The following is an 18,021-nucleotide window of genomic DNA, read 5'->3' as shown; positions in this document are numbered from 1 at the left end:
TTGACCCAAAATTTTATAGCTCACTATCTAAACACGTTGAAATTAACTTTTCACTGAAATATTCAATAAAAAAATAAATTTTAAATATTTTTAAATTTAAATATTTTATAATATAAATTAAAATTAAAAAATAATAACAAAATAACTGAATAATTAAAATCAACTTATAATTATTTTAAATAATTATTAATTATAATAAAATTCATATAAATTTCATCGTAATTAACAATAAAATGATTTAATCATAATTAACAATAAAATGTAATCATTTTATATACGCACAAGTTTTGCTAATCACGGTAATTTATGTTCACCTCCCATAGAATCCAACCACGTGGCAGTTCAATTAACAGCGCCAGCAAAGACAAGAGATACTCTTCAATCATTCATATATTTTCCAGTGATACCACTCCACTAGAGCCAGGGAAGAGAAGAAACAATGGCGGAGGAAAAATCGGAGGTGGAGAAGAAGCATGGGAACAATGGCGGAGCACGACAGCCGATTGTGGAGGTGAATCCGAAGCCGAGCAGAGGACTCGCTTCAAAGCTTGTTGACTTACTGGAAAAAATGATCGTGAAATTAATGTTTGATGCCTCTAAGCCTCTCCACTATCTCTCCAGTAACTTTGCCCCGGTTCCCGATGAAACTCCTCCCGTCAAAGACCTTCCTGTCAAAGGTTACCTTCCTGTGAGTATATGTAATTCTCAATCAGTTGCTTCATTAGATTTTCTTATATACTTAAGTTGCAATTAAATGCAGTGTAGAAATTGAGCTTATTAGATGATTTTTTTCTGTCCATTTCCAATTTGATATTGCTACGAAATTTACTATTCACATACTTTTTTTTGTCTTCAAATTTTTAAATTTTTATGAAGGATTGCTTGAATGGGGAGTTTGTAAGGGTTGGTCCTAATCCAAAGTTTGCACCTGTGGCTGGATACCACTGGTATGTGCTATTTAGCTTCTTATCTCCTTTTTCCCCCCTTTTTGGTGGGAGTGGGAATTTGTCTTGTTAATGGAAATGAAGAGGGAAAGTTTAGCTTGATGATGTTTGCGCTAATTTGTTTCTCTTTGTTGCTGTTTGTACAGGTTTGACGGAGATGGGTATGTGAAGTTATGTCAATTTGATCAGAAGATATTAATAGAATATGCTGCATTGATTTTTGGAATAATTTAGGAAAGAGAATTTGACTATTCCACTTTAGCTTTCCTTTGTTCACCAGTAACTATTGTCCCAATGTCTAATTTAAGCAAATTTTTGTAGGATTAACGTCTTAAGTTCCTCATCCAAAATGCACAATCAGTCTACTGCTTAATTTTCCTGGACCGCAAGCCAAATTTGTATGACACATATACCATTAAGTATTCAGCAAATTATCAGATTGTGTGCAACTCTTGTTAAAATCTCTATTTTCTCTTGTAATATGAGTGATATCATCCATTTTTCTACTAGCCACTTTACAACCTTTGTAATTATTTCAGGATTTCGAAAGTTTATATCAGGACCATCCTAGTTGACATGTTAAGTATGGCTTTGTATAAGTTATTATCTTTTTTCTTCAAATTTGCAGCATGATTCATGGTATGCGCATCAAAGATGGTAAGGCTAATTATGTCCGCCGCTATGTGAGGACATCACGTCTTCAACAAGAAGAGTTTTTTGGAGGTTCCAAATTTATGAAGGTACAATGGTGAACTACCATGAAAGGAATTCACTTTATTTGAAAAATGAAAAGGGAAAAAAGCATTTGTATACTAAAATGACGTTAAACGTTTGTATACCCATTAATTATGTCAATTCCAAACCACATGGTAATTTTCTGAACTTATAAATTCACTTTTATGTGTAAAGCTTTTACATTTTTAAGTTATTGCTTTATTATTCACAAGCGAGGAATAACAAAGTTGGTCTTTCATTGATCAGGACTTTAGTACTTCATCACTAATTAATAGTGTGCTCTGATGCTATTTTCTTTTTACAAAATTCTCATGTCATGTCAGATATTAAGTACTTAAACTTGGAGTTCGACTGTTATGAGGGACTGATAAATTTTATTTGATAACCTATAGTTACTCAACAGAAAGCTGCTGTTGGTTGGAATGATGTATTTTGGACTGACCTTTACATAGGATTTTATGGATATTTTTCCTTTGGAAGGCTTGCGCTTGTACTTCATAGGACCACAATGATTCAAATATCATTGCCCTTAAATTTCAAATTACAAAGTAATACAGTACATGTCCTAATCTCAATGCAACTTTAGGAGTTTTACTTTTTTGGATAGTGTTGTTGATAGTTTCAAGACCTCTTTTGCTCTTCATGCTTCAGATGGTTTTAGGAGAACTTTCTTACATTCTGTAATCTTCATTTGCAGATAGGAGATCTTAAGGGGCTGTTTGGATTACTGATGGTTAGCATGCAAATGCTGAGAGCAAAGCTGAAATTATTGGATATGTCATATGGACAGGGGACGGGTATGTTTCTTGAGTATGCTACTGCTTTAATGTGAGAATCTTGTGTGATTATGCACTTTTTGTGACTTCCCTTTTCAGTTTCAAACATATTATTTCCCAGGCTGAGTAATGAATTTCCTTTTCGCAATCTGCTTGGCTTTATATGTAAGAAGATACTTCTTGTTTAGGCATGGGCCTCAAAGGCAGTTGCACATTCTTTGCTCTTGTTTTTCGTTCAATTTAGAGAAAGTTTCCTTGGAGATTTCTAGGAACTTGGGTACATTTTGTAAGCCATTTTTTTTTCTCATGATGAACTAATTTGCACTGGAGATTTACAAATGTGTCTATCTTAGGTGCCATTGATATTGAGCATCCTCATAAAATTAATGATCTTGGAAGAAACTAATTTGTCTGTATCTGACTTCCAGCTAATACAGCTCTAATTTACCACCATGGAAAGCTCTTAGCACTTCAAGAGGCAGATAAACCCTGTAAGCGTAGCATTTCTCTATGTTTTCACTCTCAACAAAGATCTAAGGATTTCTTGAAAACCAGATTATTTGGTGCTTCTTTTAGTGGGAATCAAAATTATTCCTATTGCATCCTGCAGATGTGGTAAAAGTTATGGAAGATGGAGATCTGCAAACTGTTGGCTTGTTGGATTATGACAAGAGACTTAAACATTCCTTCACTGCTCATCCAAAGGTTGATCCAATCACTGGTAATATCTACCGTCATGAAGGAAACTCAGTTAATTAGTTTTTAAATTAAAATCCTTTAATATATGATTTTGTTGGATGCAGGAGAGATGTTTACATTTGGCTATTCACATGAACCCCCGTACATAACTTACAGAGTTATTTCAAAGGATGGTGTCATGCATGAGCCGGTGCCAATAACCATATCAGACCCCATCATGATGCATGATTTTGCAATTACTGAGAATTATGCAATTTTTTTGGATCTTCCCCTGTACTTCAGGCCAAAGGTATGTTTCTTGAGTTCTTTCAGTTTCTGGATAGTACAGAACGCTAGGAGCATATTATGATTGTTGAATCATCTGCATGTAATGAAAATCCATGAAGAAACCAAAAGCTATCTAATTACAATAGAACAGTTATTTATTAGTGGCTATGATGTACTCAATTAATCCCTGTTTGATTGAAGGGAAAATATATAAATTGTTTCCATTTACTCTTTATTTGTCCTGAAAAGAACTGATTCCCTACCAAAAAATAATACTATTCACATTTTCAATACAAAAACGCAGAGCAAGAAAATTATAGTTGTTTACCTGTATATTTTGCTTCAAAACCATGCATTTGTGGGAAAATTATTTTCATTTCACTTACCACCATTGTCCCATGAACGTTTTGTTACAAAGCTTTCTTGACAACCAAGTAGAGCCTTGTATAAATTGAATCCAAACTATAAGAAGTGGAGTCTCAAATCAAGGCTGGATACTTGTGGATTTTTTTTTTAAAGCAACCTAGATGGACATTGTTTGTAGATGATTATCTTAATGTTTCCATGACACTTTTGCAGGAAATGGTGAAAGACAAGAAGCTGATATTCACATTTGATGATACAAAAAAAGCTCGGTTTGGTGTTCTTCCTCGTTATGCAAAGGATGACCATCAAATCAGATGGTTCGAGCTTCCAAATTGCTTCATATTCCACAATGGTGAGGCCACTTACTTTTTCATGTCCATTTAACATGCCAGCACACTTTCCTCTAAGTTGATCTCAAATTACCTGTGTCTTTAAATTTTTGATATAGGCATGCTTGGCCAGCATGTAAAAAATTGTTTTAGGTTCTCATGCTCAACCTTGGTACTTGAAATTGGTGAAAATTTGATATTTAATGCTAATAGCTTATATTAATGCTATTTACTCACAATAACGTGGGCAAATCTCTTTGTAGCCAGTGTACTGTGTTTGGCTCTTCATATATTATTCAAGTCAATTCTCCATGACTATTGTAAGTTAAAATAATGAAAATAAGTTACCATCGGTTGCATTTAGGCCTCATCTTCATTTTGGATCATCATAAGGCATCATAAAGCTAGAAATTATATGGTGTAGTGTAGTCTCATAGTTTGGTTGGGTATGAGAGTGTGCTGGCTTGTCTTTAGAGCTGATTGAAGTCCACAAAGTTGACATCATTTAAATATATTTTGACTTCTGTTGGCTTATGACAAAGCCAATCCAGATCTGTCCATTCTGACTTATTTGCCTACTTCGTACTAGCCAATGCCTGGGAGGAGGAGGATGAAGTTGTTTTGATCACTTGCCGCCTACAGAATCCAGATCTAGACATGGTCAGCGGGAATGTAAAGGAAAAACTTGAGAATTTTGCAAATGAGCTGTAATAGAATTATTACACAATCCATGAATTTTATAATGGCTTTGCATATGTGTTTCTGATTGTTGTCATTCTAAGCAGGTATGAGATGAGGTTCAACATGAAAACTGGTGTGGCTTCTCAAAAGAGACTATCAGCATCAGCTGTTGATTTTCCCAGGGTGAATGAAAGCTATACTGGCAGGTATTCTGTACTCTAGGCATAGAGATAGAGAGATTATGTACACTTTTCCCTAGAAGAAAGAGATTACAGTCAAGTTCTTGGCTTGGATTCTTTTAATTCTCTCCTTTGTTTGTGATGTTAATTAAATTGTCCTTTAATTACCAAGCGTTTTATTTAATTATTATCCTCTGAATTTAGGAAACAAAGATATGTGTACGGAACCATTCTGGATAGTATTGCCAAGGTAACTGGGATTATCAAATTTGATCTACATGCTGAATCCCAGCCAGGGGCAACAAAGCTTGAAGTGGGAGGAAATGTTGAAGGCATCTTCGATCTGGGACCTGGTAGGTTCGGTTCAGAAGCTATATTTGTTCCTCGGAAGCCTGGCACCAGTTCTGAGGAAGATGATGGCTACTTGATATTCTTTGTGCATGATGAAAACACTGGGTAATCTCTTCCTTCTGAGTAATCACCTTCCAACCACCATTTGTGAAGATGTAGAAAATTACTAGCCTATTAAGCAATTTTTTATTCCATCCAAGGATTCATTTAATGGGAGGATTAGGTGGTTCTAGCTTCTACAAAGTTTTCAAGAAGGATATATTCTAGCTTCTATAAAGTTTTCAAGAAGGATATACTCTGTAATTAACTATTAATTTTCAATATGCAGAAAATCATCAGTGAATGTGATTGATGCAAAAACAATGTCAAGTGATCTTGTTGCAGTTGTTGAATTACCACACAGGGTTCCATACGGGTTCCACGCCTTCTTCGTGACAGAGGTGAACCTAACTTCACTGCAGGATTTTTTTTTTCATTATCAACTATTCTGTCTGTCTACTTTTTGTTTTCCTAAAATTCAGTGTAGTGCTGCATAACCAAAAATCCTGGAATACTGAAAAACAGGAACAACTCCAAGAACAGGCAACACTGTAATTGTTCAAACCAGATAACACGTGACCATTGCAGGCAGCAAAGATACCAGGACCGTGTTAAATAGACCCAGAACCAGGAGGCAAAGTCGGGTCCATATAGAGTATGTATTTGTTACCCCATCTGCATACTTCAGTATGCACGATATTCCAATAAATAAAAACCTTGGTATAATTTCTCTATCAAGGAAATACTATTTTTATTCATTTTCATCTGTCGCATTTGGATTTTGCACGGTAATTGATAAAATGATCGGATAATTTTATTTTTATAAAAAATATAACAATAATTGACTAAACTATCATTATTTCACCTAATTTCTAAATTACCATTATCTCACTTAATTTCTTCTTGTATAAATATTTATTGTATTTAATAGATATTAAGGATAAAATTAAAAAAAAAAACAGTTAATACTTATAAATTTCCTAAATGTCACAAGTTATTTTGAACAAAAAGAAAATTTTAATTTAACAAATAAAAAAGAAAAATTTAAATGCAACAAATAAAAATGAACGAGGTATTAATTATTACGTTGGAAGCTTCCAAGATAGGGAGAATTTCCAATCATTGAGCAAGGATCGTGCGCGAGGAAAATGTTCTTTTTAGCATTTCCCCTTTAAAGTGGAAACAAGATCGAAGGAAATGATCTTCATTTATTCATTAACAATGACCCACCAATTTCCTGGAAAATCATGAACGGCCAAGTATCTAGAGGAAGCCAACCCCTATTGCCGTAATTAGACCCGGCCAAGGTACGAGTTGGAATTGACATCAAATCAAAGCCGATTTGATCAAATTTGAGACTAAAATCGATCAACAGCTCAAAAGCACAAATCGAACTAAAATCGTGACCACAGAGGCTACGCTGGATCCTCTTCTCAACCTTCAAACTAGACTAGATTAAATTGACAATTCAATATGCTTTTCTTAAAAAATTAAAAAAAAAAATTATTGAATTGCATCAAACCTGAAATCAGAAATAAAATCAATTTTAAACCGAAGCAGAATCAGTCTGATCGTCTGTTCCAATTTGAAACCAGACCGTGACTGGACTAGCTGTAACAATAAGCTAAGGCATTTGAGCGCTGTAATTGACATACAAATAATGCCCAATTGATTTGATCCAAGTGAAAACAAAGATTGATACATGGTTTTCTGGTCTATAAATCAAGATGATACATGATAATAAACCAAGTAATCAAAGGTTCTGCGCCATTTGATTAACTTCTGCATACCCTTAAAACATTATATCTAGGAACAAGTTTTCGAGTTGAAACAATTCAACATAATCCTTCCTCCCAAGGGAGACAAGAAGGATAAAAGGAGGATACTTACCTCTTAAGCATATGGCACTTATAACAACTGAGAGAACATGAGCACCCTTCTCTCATAATCATCTTTCATAAACATAATGAAATTTCCAACACTTGAATAACAGCAGCAATGCAAAGAAAATAGGATGTAGGAATAACCTTATATGGTGAAAAATGTAAGCAAAAATGGGAATGAAACCATTCTTAAAACATTATTTGAAGAGAAGTGAAAAAAACAAGGAAAACCCACCACCACCATCTCTTTAACATTGTTAAAATGCTAGGGTACATCAGCAGGCAGCAGGAGGTTAACCCTTTCTGCCACAAACGAAAAAAGTCTTCACACTTGTAGTTATTACATGTGCTACAATTTCCCAAAACGTACGTACAGAAGTTTTGCTATTTTACACAAGCGGTGAGTGGAAGTGAAATGGGATTCCATGAAGATCCTCATCATATCTTCCTCTCTCACCTATGAAAATACACCAAGTTACCAAGTATCCAAAGCCAAGAATGAATTGCCGGAGGAAACACTCAATAGAGAATGTCAACCCCAAGATGAGTAAGACAAATGCCTCCATCTTTGCCTGGAGAAAGAGGAACCTCCCATTAGACATGAGAAAGGAAATGAGAAAATGGAAAGGAACAAGGAAGTTTAACTTAAGTTAGCAATCAAACCGGTGCAAAAGTGCTGGAGGAGGCCCTACGACTTTATGTGGAAACCTAATTAATGCGCAGGGCCCCATTTGTGACCCCATTCCTATGTGTGCTTTTTTCCCTCTGCTGACCCAAGAAGCCTCCAGTCAAGACATCACCTGATGAAGGATGATATATTGATGACAGTCCATGGCCATTGCCACTGCCATTACCATTGGAGGATGTGTGTGCTTGCATGTCCTGACCAGTATATCCTTTTCCTTCTTGCTGACCACTGGAGAAATCCAAATCTCTAGTATTGTTTTTGGATAACCATTCAGAGCCTGAGAAGGTGGTAGATTGTCTTGAAGGATTAGCACCTGAATTTACATCTTTATCCGCCATGGGATCTGTAGAATTATTTTCAGGCTTCTTCGTACTAAGAAAACGGCCTCCACAACCTCTTGCCCTTCTCATAGCATGTTTGTGTCGAGACTCGTGAAGGTATGGCTGTAACAAATGACAAGAGATTCATATCAAATGAATGGACATTCTTTTGCATCCAGAGTGCATTGACTCATCCTCAATTCAACATTGCAAATCACATAAAGAGATTCCAGACCACAATAATGTGCATCAGGGACTCAGGGTTCATTTACATTAATAAATGCTCCATTGCATAAAATAATTCATGAGCACACCAATTTAGCATGAGTGACAACCATCAATAGCCCAAGAAAATTCACTTTGTTCACCTATTATTTTTAGCTCTGTTTATAATCCACAATTGTCTCAATTGTCTAAGAGAGCTGAATAGAGAAAAATGATCTATATAGCCAACCTCAACTAGTTTGGGATTAAGGCTTGCTTCCTGTTGTTGTTTATACTCCACAAGAAAGAACGTGTTTTGTTCACCGCGTTAGTTGGTGATTTATTAGAAATTTCTTCTAAAGCGAACAGAACATGCATATGTTGGTTCTCTTAACTTCACAACCCCATGCCTCGTCTCAATTTTGGTGTAGATGCTAATTACATAATGAAAAATGCAGGACTTTTACACCTTGGAACTTGGATACATATAAGAAAAATAAAAAAAGATGCTCTGAATTCCATCAACACAATTATTTCACCAACAAAAGAATCAGCCTGAGAACTGAAATTGCAATCGGTATTTATTAACATGAATTTGTCATTTTTGAAACTCTCATCCGCATGCAGGCAGTTGACACTTTATAGTGTATTTATTAGATAAGTCATACTATGAAAATGTCTTCCCGGACTCTAGTATACGCCAAAAAAAGATCCTAGTTTTATTTTCTACCACCAGCCAAAGCAAAGTCTCTTTAAAGCACTGCCCATAAGAAGTTTGATTCATGGAGTCACAACCACCAAATTTCATATTTCCAAAAGGTTTTTGAACTTCTCATTTATTGTGTCCATTAACACCGGCCAAGCAAATTAAGTAATTAACAAGAATAGTAAGTGACATAAATGATTAAGAAAGTTTAACATCTATTAATTCCTTTTGAGAAGAATTACATGAAGTCATAAAGCTCAACAACCATGGAACCTAATATAAGTTAGCTACATATTTTGGCCAGAGAAACTGTAATGCAGACTAGCATTAACATTGGAAGGACATGCACGAATTAACTAATTAATATATGTTCATATTTGCTTATAAAGAGAATAAAACTGCTTCAAATTTATAATACAAGTTAGTATCTCTTCATTTTACAGCAGCAGATGTCTGGATAAATTCTAATCATAGATTTGCCCATAGAAAATGCAATTCATTCCAGAGAATCAAAAAGAATATAAAAATTGATCCTACCTTTTTGACTTTTACTGCTTTCTTTTCAAGCTCAGCCTTAGCACGTGCCTGTCTACGTCTCAAAATACCGTGAAATTGCTTTGCGTTTACATAAACAGGTTCTTCTTCCATTTCAAGAGGCAAAGGCATTCTAGCATGATGCAAGAATTGAGGAGGTACCTAGCATCACATCAAGAATCATCAATGCTTTCACATGTCTGACATCAATAATATGCAAGAACTCTTTACTTTAATTGAGTGATAGTTATTGTAAAAAGAATTGGTTCAACAACTCTAGGTAGCCTGGCACGTAACCAGTTTGACGTATGCCACAGTTTTGATAATTCAGTTCCATTTGTTAAGTACTAGAAAAATCCATATAAATTCATTAATTGAACAAGAAATCAATTTAAAAGGGAAAAAAAAAGAAGTGAATCTTTGAGAGCAAAATAAAAAGAAATCCATGCCTTGAGACAAGGTGGGAAGTCATCTGGGGTTCAAATGTAAAGCATCTCAAAGTTGAGGTGTGGTACAACTGTCTTCTCTATTCTCAAATTTACTGTTAAAGACAAGACCATGGACTACATACCATAGCTTGTGGAGCATAACTTAAGATCCTGCCATATTGTGGATCCAAATATGGATATGATGTCAAAACCTGAAAAATATTTAAAATTCAGAATGCTGCACAGTTGGGAAACAATTCGAATTCCAGAGACCTGTCTGATGGTGGCAATTACAATTGCATGCACATGACACATGCATATTAGGTATGCAGGCACATGTACATTAGGCATGCATGCACATAGAGGGAGAGAGCGATCTTACAATTGAGTGACCAACAAGTTCCATTTGTGAAGTTGGTTCAAGGTATCCGCCCATAGCAACAGGTGCTGACATTGGAACTTGTTTAAGATGACGTTCTTGTCCATTACTTCCATCTGGTCTAGAAAAGAAGCATTTGCATTAATTATCATAATATAGGTTTGTATCTGTGGGTCATCTGGTAAAGAGTTACACTCGCAACACATCATATTAAATACCATATAAAAGGTTTTCTAAAAATGAGAAGCAAAAGTATCATATTTCATTTGAAGAACTCAAGATACAGGTTATTATGGCGTAACAAAATGGAACTGATTCCATGCACAAATCTGCACAAGCACACTAAAAAAGTTCTTTAACAAAATAAGTGTAAAAACTTAATGCCTTTTAGAGATACTATTCTTAGGCAACCACTATTGAAAATTTTCTCGCCTTCTTTTGTTGTCTGCACTGAATTTAATACATATACTTCCTATGATGATGGAAGAGGGAAGGGAGTATAGCAGTCATTGTTGAGATCAAAATGGAAGTGGGGTCATGAAACTCCTACAATGAAAAATGAAAGAAACAGTTCCAAATTATTTTTTTATATGGCCCTCCTTTTATGGAATTCATAAAGGAAAAAAAAAAATGTTATCTGAACAATTTATTTTCATGATATTAATGGCCTTCCAGATTTTATTCAAGAGTTTATCTTTGCACTGCCAAAATAGAAAGTTTTGAGGGCATTTATGATGTTGCGTGAAACCTAAACTGAGAGGATCAACAAAATTCCTCTAATCAACCAAAGAAGTCTAGTACATTATTTTCTAAATAAACCTCAAAAGAATTCCAAATGCTTGAAATATTGCACGAAACAATCTCAAACAAAAATAAATTCCAGGAAGCTTAGATTATTTGTACCAGCCCAGATGTTGAAAGACACGTGCATGCTCTGAAGTATATAAAGAGTGTTTTCATGTGAAAAATCTCACAATGAACAATAGTTAGAAGGATAACTACCAGATTGTGATGCTGTAGTGATCTGGGTATCTTTATTGGAGCTTGCTCCACTCTCTAAGCCAGAATTAGCTTGTGACTGGATAGCTCCATCAGCAAGAGAACCACTCAGATGCTCTACTGAAGATGATTTTGATGAGCTTTCACCAAAGGTAGTACCATTCCCAACTCCCTGCCACCAAGGTTGAGAACAAATGGCCGATTGCAACACACTCTGTGCACTCTTATCTAACCGATGATTGCCATTTTCAGGTTTTGCCGGCATTGTTAACTTACCCCAGGAAAAGTATCACAGTCCAATTGCCCAATGGCCAACCACTCTGGAATAAAACAACCAAAATAACAGAAACCAAAATAAAATAAAATACAAGAAAATAAACCTTGAACATTATATTTAAGTTATGAAAAGCTCAAAAAATTAGGGAAAAATAGATGACAAATAAAGACAAAGTTCCAATCCAAATATGGCTACTGATAGTGAATTTGGGAAGTTTTTGGTGCCTTAGCATCACACTTTCCAAAACTGCTGTACTGCCTCAAAACAGAAAACGCATATGAACAGGCGCTTAATAGATACAGAACAAAGAATTCCACCCAGCAAAGAAACAAAGAGCAGAAGCGTCAAGTCTCGCACACATGCATAGTCACAAGCATCATTATAAATAATTTTCCAAAAGAAAAACATATACCCGATTGAAAACCACAGCTTTAGAAGGAAGAAGAAAAGAAAAAGCTTCAATTTCCATTTGCATTGATATCTAAATTACAATTATCAGAGAGTTTTTCGTAATTTCCTTACAAAGCCATGCTTAACTGAACCTAACGACAAAACAAATTTATATCAATTAAGGTCATATTTTTACTGCACTCCAAATTCTTCTATATCCATTCTATATTAAAAGCAAGCTAAACAAACCAAAACCATAAAGTACAACTCCATCTAACTATCCTTCTCTCGAAAACCCAAAAAGCAAACTTTCAAATTTCCCATTCTTACCCTAAAAATTTCCACCAAACCAAACAGAAAATTCCCAAACAGAAATAGCCCACCATCAAAAACAAAAAACTAGACACTCAAACAACAAAATTTGGATCAAAACAAAGCAGATAAAAAAGAATTTGAGCATGAAACAGAAAGAATTTCTTACTGTAAAATTGAAACCCTAGAGCTCTTGCAGCTTGGAGAATCTATATTTGAAAGTTATCGATTTTGGTTCATATTTCTTCATTTTATTTTATTTTTTTTTAATTTTTCTCTGCAACGTCTAGAGCAACACACAGTCGCATTTTGATGGAGAAAAGAGAATAAGTAAATAAATATTAAAAAAATAAAAGTTAGTGTATTTTTTAGATTTTTTAAGAAAATGAAAATAATTTTTTTTTGTTTATTTATTGCTTACGCAAAAGAAAATATAAATTTGAGGACATGTGACATAAGGTGTGAACTTTTTGGCATGACAAAACTACCCCGGGTCAATTCTGCCTATCTTTTTTTTCTTTTCAATATTTTTACGGGAAAATATAATTTTTTAAAAATAATCTAGAATATAAGAAATTATTATTATTTTATTTATTGTTTAAAAATATTATTTAAAATATATTAATTAGTGATTATTAAAAATTAATATTAAAAATTGAATCTCATCCACTCGTCACTTGTATCTTTTAGTTGAAAATTTTGAATATATATTTAGGCGTGAGTAATAATTTTTTATTAATATAACTTGATAGTGGTTTATTCTTTTATTAACGTTTAGTGTTTTAATTTCTTCTATAAATCATAAAAATAATAAGTTGTTAAAAGGGTAATAATTATCGAAAATTTTTTTAGCATCCAAAAATGAAAAGACATTAATTAATAGTTGAAAGATTATTCTCATTTTGAAAAATTATTTCTAAAAAAAAATTTTAATTTTTTATGTTTGTATATTTCATTTTTAATGATAAAATTATGTTGTTCTTAGGATGTTTATTAATAAATAGTCAAATTTTTATATAAAAAGGAAAAAAAAAAAAAGAAAAAAAAGCACACACACAAAAGGATAAGTTTGATAAGAAGCAAAAAGTGGGTCTATGAAAGTGAAGTTTCAATAGATCATGAAAGTAGTGAAGTTTAAATAAATAAAAAAGAAAATAATAAGAAGAAGTAGTGAAGTTTGAAGTTGAATAATTAAAGTATGTTTGATATTATTATTATTATTATTATTATTATTATTAAAATTATTGTTAAAAAAATATCTAATCTGACTTTATTTAGTGCTCAATATATATCACTCATTTAATAGATTTAGATACGAGTATTTACTTCCTCAATTTTTTATTAAAAATATTATTTTTAAAATATATTAATTAAATAATATTAAAAATTAATTGAAAGTTGACATGTTTTAATTAAAATTTTTATAGTTAAAACAAATGTTGCATATTTTAATTATAAAAATTTTATAATAATTAAATATTTTATATTAATTTTTGTTAAAAATATTTTTTTTTTCAACCTCAATCTTATATGAAGCCTTAATAATTAAAAGTAAAAGACCAAATTGTCCCACAAGTGAGAAATGATATGGAAAGTTTTCTTGTAGAAGTTGTGAAGTTTTCCTTTAGCTTTTAGAAATGCTTGAGTACTAACTTTAATTTTCACCTAACTTTGCATATTATACAAGTTTTAGTTCACAAGTTATTATCACACTAGAGTTAGCTTCAACACTACTTTTTTTATTTAATTTTTTTTAAATCCTTAGCTAGCTATTTTTTTATATAATTATTTTAATTAAATACAGAAAAACAATATATAGGAAGAATATACTAACTATATAAAATAGGAGGTAATAAAATCATCACATAATTTTAATATAAAATATTTTATTTATAGTATATACACATGACAAACACCAAAATTTTGAGAATGTTCTTAAATCTATATAGAAAATAGCAATATTTATTTTATCAATTAATAGGTAAATTTTGATATAACTATAATTTATTTTAATTAAAAAAAATGGATTTATGAGTTTATTTTTCCTTATCGAATTAACGGTAATTTTTTTATTTTAAATCCATGGTTTCTCATATTTAAAATGGAAGTAGTGTTTAAGTAAAATCCTCCCAACAATGAGGACAAAATGATTCAAATTCTTAACATTGTAAGTAAAAATTCACAATCCAATCATTTATTGATTCGTATTAATTGTATTTTTTAATATAAAAAATTAAATTATTCATATTATTTTAATTAAAAATAAATTATTTATTAGAAAAGAATTCAATTAATAATCGTGTTTGAATTAAAAAGAATTAAATTTTTTCATTTTAAATATGAAAAATAATAAAAAGTAATTAATTAAATTAAACTTTTATAAATTTTGAAATTTCAGACAGAATTTGTAATAATCCAATTTTTCTAATAAATATATTTTATTTTTCTTTTATCGAGCTGATAATTATTGATATTTTATTCATGGATTTAAATTAATATTTTTACAATGATAATTTTTGTTAAATGGGTATCATTTTTTTTCATATATTATTATTATTATTATTATTATTATTATTATTATTATTTTAAATTGAAAACTAAAATTTCAAAGAATTAAAAATTTGGACCTAAGTGAATAACTTATGAAACTTTAAGGACTAGTTATGTAATTAAAAGATAAAAAAAATATAGAAAATTACAAAACGCAGTAGCCCCTTCCCCCTCCCCCCCCCCCCTCTTCCTCTCCCGTATCACTCCCTACCTCTCACTTTCTCCCTCTCGTTTTTGGACCCACCTCGGGTGACGTCAGCAAAGCGGTGTGGCGAGGAGGAAGAGAGAGAGAGAGAGAGAAGAAAGGGAAGAAAAAGAAGAGAGAGAGAAATTCGGGCAGTTTTCTGACCGATATCAGCCACCATCGCGGGCGATCCAAGCTGCTATTAACTTCTCACGAATCCAGCTCCATTTTCCAACCAGCCATGCCCGGAATGATGAAGTTTCCGGCGAGAAACGAAGAGAAAGAAAGAGGAGAGAGAAAGTGACGGCAATGGCTTTCCAGCCATTTTTCTGGCAATCCGACAGTCGGATCAAAAATTCGAGACTACCGATGGACTCAGGACAGCGAAATCTTCGAAATAGGACTGGTCCTGTTTCGATCGGACATCGTTTGAAAAAGACAATAATTAGACGGTCTAGATCGCCTAGTGAGATTTTTAAACTTTTTTTATTTTCAAAATTTAAAAATAATTTTATAATAATTATTAACAAAATTTGGACTTAATTTATGTGCAATCGGATCGAGGATAGCTCACTGGCACCGAGACCGCATTTTCACCAAGATCCGACTGTCCGACGGCCCGTCTCAGAATGTGGTTGATATTATAGTCAATCCTATCATTTTCAGACATTCTGGACGCGTTCCAGGTGTCAGATTTGTTATAGGTAAACCCGAACTTTATATTGCTCAATTTTTTGCCTTGTACTGGGTTAGAATAAAATACATAAAATATTCGTGGATGATCAGAAAATTATGATTTCTTTTACAATAGCCTTATAATATTGTTAAGGATCACGGGACAAGTTTATAGAATTTTTAAAGTTAATTTGGATAGTTTTTTTGAAAAATATTAGTTTTGAAATCTTATAGTTGAGTTGTCTGGTGTTGTGATTATTAGGGGTGTGCAAACGGTCGGTTCGGTTCCGAACCGAAAAAATCGAAAATAAAAAATAAAAAATTTTAAAAATCGAACCAAACCAATTAATAAGAGAAAATTGAACCGAACCAAACCGATAAATATCGGTTTGGTTTTAAACCGATCAAACCGAATTTTATAAAATTTCATATTTTCAACATTAAATCTAAATAACAAAAACATAAAAACAAAAAAAAAAGAAATCAAAACTCAAAAATCTTAGGGTTCGGTTCGGTTTTCTTTGATTTTCCTTGATATATATATATATATATATTTTTTTTTTTTTTTTTCAATTCGGTTCGTTTTTTTTTGTGAAAATCATCAAACCGAACTGATTAACAAAAATTATAAAAAATTATGAATCGAACCGAACTGATTGAACCGAATTAACTCAGTTCGGTTCGATTTTTCAGTTTAAACAGAATTCTGCTCTCCCCTAGTGATTATGCCTGGTTTGGAGGGCCCAGAAGGGACCATATAATGATGATGAGATATTGGTTGAGTTTAGAAGTGTTATTTGAACCATTTTGCAAGTTGGATAAGTCCCAGGTATAGAGAAAACTCTGTCGGATATCCGGCATGAATTAGGCTGTCTGTTGTCTCTTTAGAGTCTTATTTTGAATTAGTATTAATAAATCTATAATATAATTATCTAGGTGATTGAGGTCAGCTATTTTCTTCCACCCATCAGCCACAATAGCCTCTAGTGTACTGTGACTAAATTATTAATTTTAATTATAATTTCAATATTATTATATGTTCAGGCAAGCCCATGTATCACTTATATATATATATATATATATATATATATAGTTAAATGCCAAACATATTTTATATTGCATTCTAAATTGATGAAGTGTTATGAATGTTATTTTATGGTAATTTGAAGCAGTGTGCGTATGTTAGCTTGTGTGTGGTGTGTGATATGGGTTATAGACAGGACGGGTAAACGCGGCTGGAGCTTGACTCGCTGGGACCCGATCCTTTGTGGATAAGTCGGGGTAGGCACAGCTTGAGATGATCTCGCTGGCCACCGCATTTAGCTTATTAAGCGAAAGTCTGGCTTGAGAGACACTCGCTGGCAGAGGTTGGATTAAGAGAACTGTATAGGGGATCAACTCTTGTATATGTACTATTTGAATATGATTGAGTGTGTGAATGCCCCAAATTAACTTTTTGCTGTTATAATGTGATTTTTATGAAAATTATGATGATATTGCATTCCACTCTTTAGGATGTATTAGCTTTAGATAGCTATAAAAATTGTATTTAAAATTAGTAGTTTACTCTCTGAGTCGAACACTCACTCCTGTTTACCTTATTTTCCAGGCTATCAAGCTATAGGATGAGACATTTTTCAGAATAACCTGCTTCTTTTCTCGCAGGTTATCAATAATTACTTAATTGTATTTATTATTCTCTAAATTATAATTTAGAAATCCGCATATACTAATAATAGCATTAATCTTGTTAGGCACTGTATGAATTTAAGTTTTTATATTAATAAATGAAATTTTTTTTATGATTTTTAAATAGTTTGTAAATGATATAACAGAGTTGAGCTGAACTCCCCTAATTTGAGTTTCTGATAATTATTGGGTTAAGTTGACCCAAAATAAAATTATAATAGTTTAATTTAAATTATTTTATATGTATATTGGGCCTAAATTATGAGTTTGGTCATAAGTTTGAGAACAATAAGACTTATTACAGGCTTTGGAGGCTTTTGTCGGTCCAGGTCCTAGTGTTGGTCTGGCCCATAAGTTGAGTTATGACAGGATTAAGATTAAAAAAATTTATAAATATAATTTTTAATCAAGAATAAAGAAAATTATTTATTATAAAT

General features: G+C 32.6%; 2 protein-coding genes across 8 annotated transcripts; one reads left to right on the top strand and one right to left on the bottom strand.

Annotated features, from left to right (window-relative positions):
• Positions 1-383: 383 nt before the first annotated feature.
• On the top strand, positions 384-6,100 carry LOC110639045 (carotenoid 9,10(9',10')-cleavage dioxygenase 1). Of its 7 annotated transcripts, none has more exons than XM_021789828.2 (14): positions 386-688; positions 877-947; positions 1,091-1,105; positions 1,573-1,684; positions 2,377-2,476; positions 2,884-2,946; positions 3,066-3,176; positions 3,259-3,443; positions 4,001-4,139; positions 4,706-4,823; positions 4,902-5,003; positions 5,181-5,432; positions 5,656-5,767; positions 5,892-6,100. In XM_021789828.2, the coding sequence occupies exons 1-14, from the start codon at positions 440-442 to the stop codon at positions 5,919-5,921; spliced, it is 1,659 nt and encodes a 552-aa protein (XP_021645520.2). In that variant the 5' UTR covers positions 386-439; the 3' UTR covers positions 5,922-6,100. The 7 variants fall into 7 exon arrangements, with proteins under 7 accessions (XP_058006908.1, XP_058006907.1, XP_021645520.2 ...); XM_058150929.1 differs by adding an exon at positions 1,266-1,342 and having other exon boundaries at positions 563-698; positions 5,656-6,100; XM_058150925.1 differs by having other exon boundaries at positions 384-670; positions 5,656-6,100.
• Positions 6,101-7,461: 1,361 nt separating this feature from the next.
• LOC110639040 (nuclear transcription factor Y subunit A-1) lies at positions 7,462-12,817 on the bottom strand. The gene is made up of 7 exons (XM_021789811.2): positions 12,656-12,817; positions 11,511-11,827; positions 10,512-10,624; positions 10,273-10,341; positions 9,705-9,863; positions 7,913-8,380; positions 7,462-7,821 (listed from the first exon to the last, which is right to left on the bottom strand). The coding sequence occupies exons 2-6, from the start codon at positions 11,770-11,772 to the stop codon at positions 7,958-7,960; spliced, it is 1,026 nt and encodes a 341-aa protein (XP_021645503.2). The 5' UTR covers positions 11,773-11,827; positions 12,656-12,817; the 3' UTR covers positions 7,462-7,821; positions 7,913-7,957.
• Between the last annotated feature and the right edge of the window lie 5,204 nt (positions 12,818-18,021).

This window comes from Hevea brasiliensis, chromosome 8, assembly GCF_030052815.1.
Source record: "Hevea brasiliensis isolate MT/VB/25A 57/8 chromosome 8, ASM3005281v1, whole genome shotgun sequence".
NCBI classification, from domain to species: Eukaryota; Viridiplantae; Streptophyta; class Magnoliopsida; order Malpighiales; family Euphorbiaceae; genus Hevea; species Hevea brasiliensis.
Note: the sequence above shows the minus strand (reverse complement) of the source record. Positions and strands in the feature narration are given on the sequence as shown.

Excerpts from the sequence above, each read along its gene's own strand:
- LOC110639045 (XM_058150924.1), top strand. The coding sequence starts at position 440 with ATGGCGGAGGAAAAATCGGAGGTGGAGAAGAAGCATGGGAACAATGGC. Across the intron at positions 3,444-4,000 it reads CCCTGTACTTCAGGCCAAAG|GAAATGGTGAAAGACAAGAA; the intron begins GTATGTTTCTTG and ends ACACTTTTGCAG. Across the intron at positions 4,824-4,901 it reads GAGAATTTTGCAAATGAGCT|GTATGAGATGAGGTTCAACA; the intron begins GTAATAGAATTA and ends CATTCTAAGCAG.
- LOC110639040 (XM_021789811.2), bottom strand. The coding sequence starts at position 11,772 with ATGCCGGCAAAACCTGAAAATGGCAATCATCGGTTAGATAAGAGTGCA. Across the intron at positions 10,625-11,510 it reads CACTACAGCATCACAATCTG|ATGGAAGTAATGGACAAGAA; the intron begins GTAGTTATCCTT and ends TTTCTAGACCAG. Across the intron at positions 8,381-9,704 it reads AAGCAGTAAAAGTCAAAAAG|CCATACCTTCACGAGTCTCG; the intron begins GTAGGATCAATT and ends CATTTGTTACAG.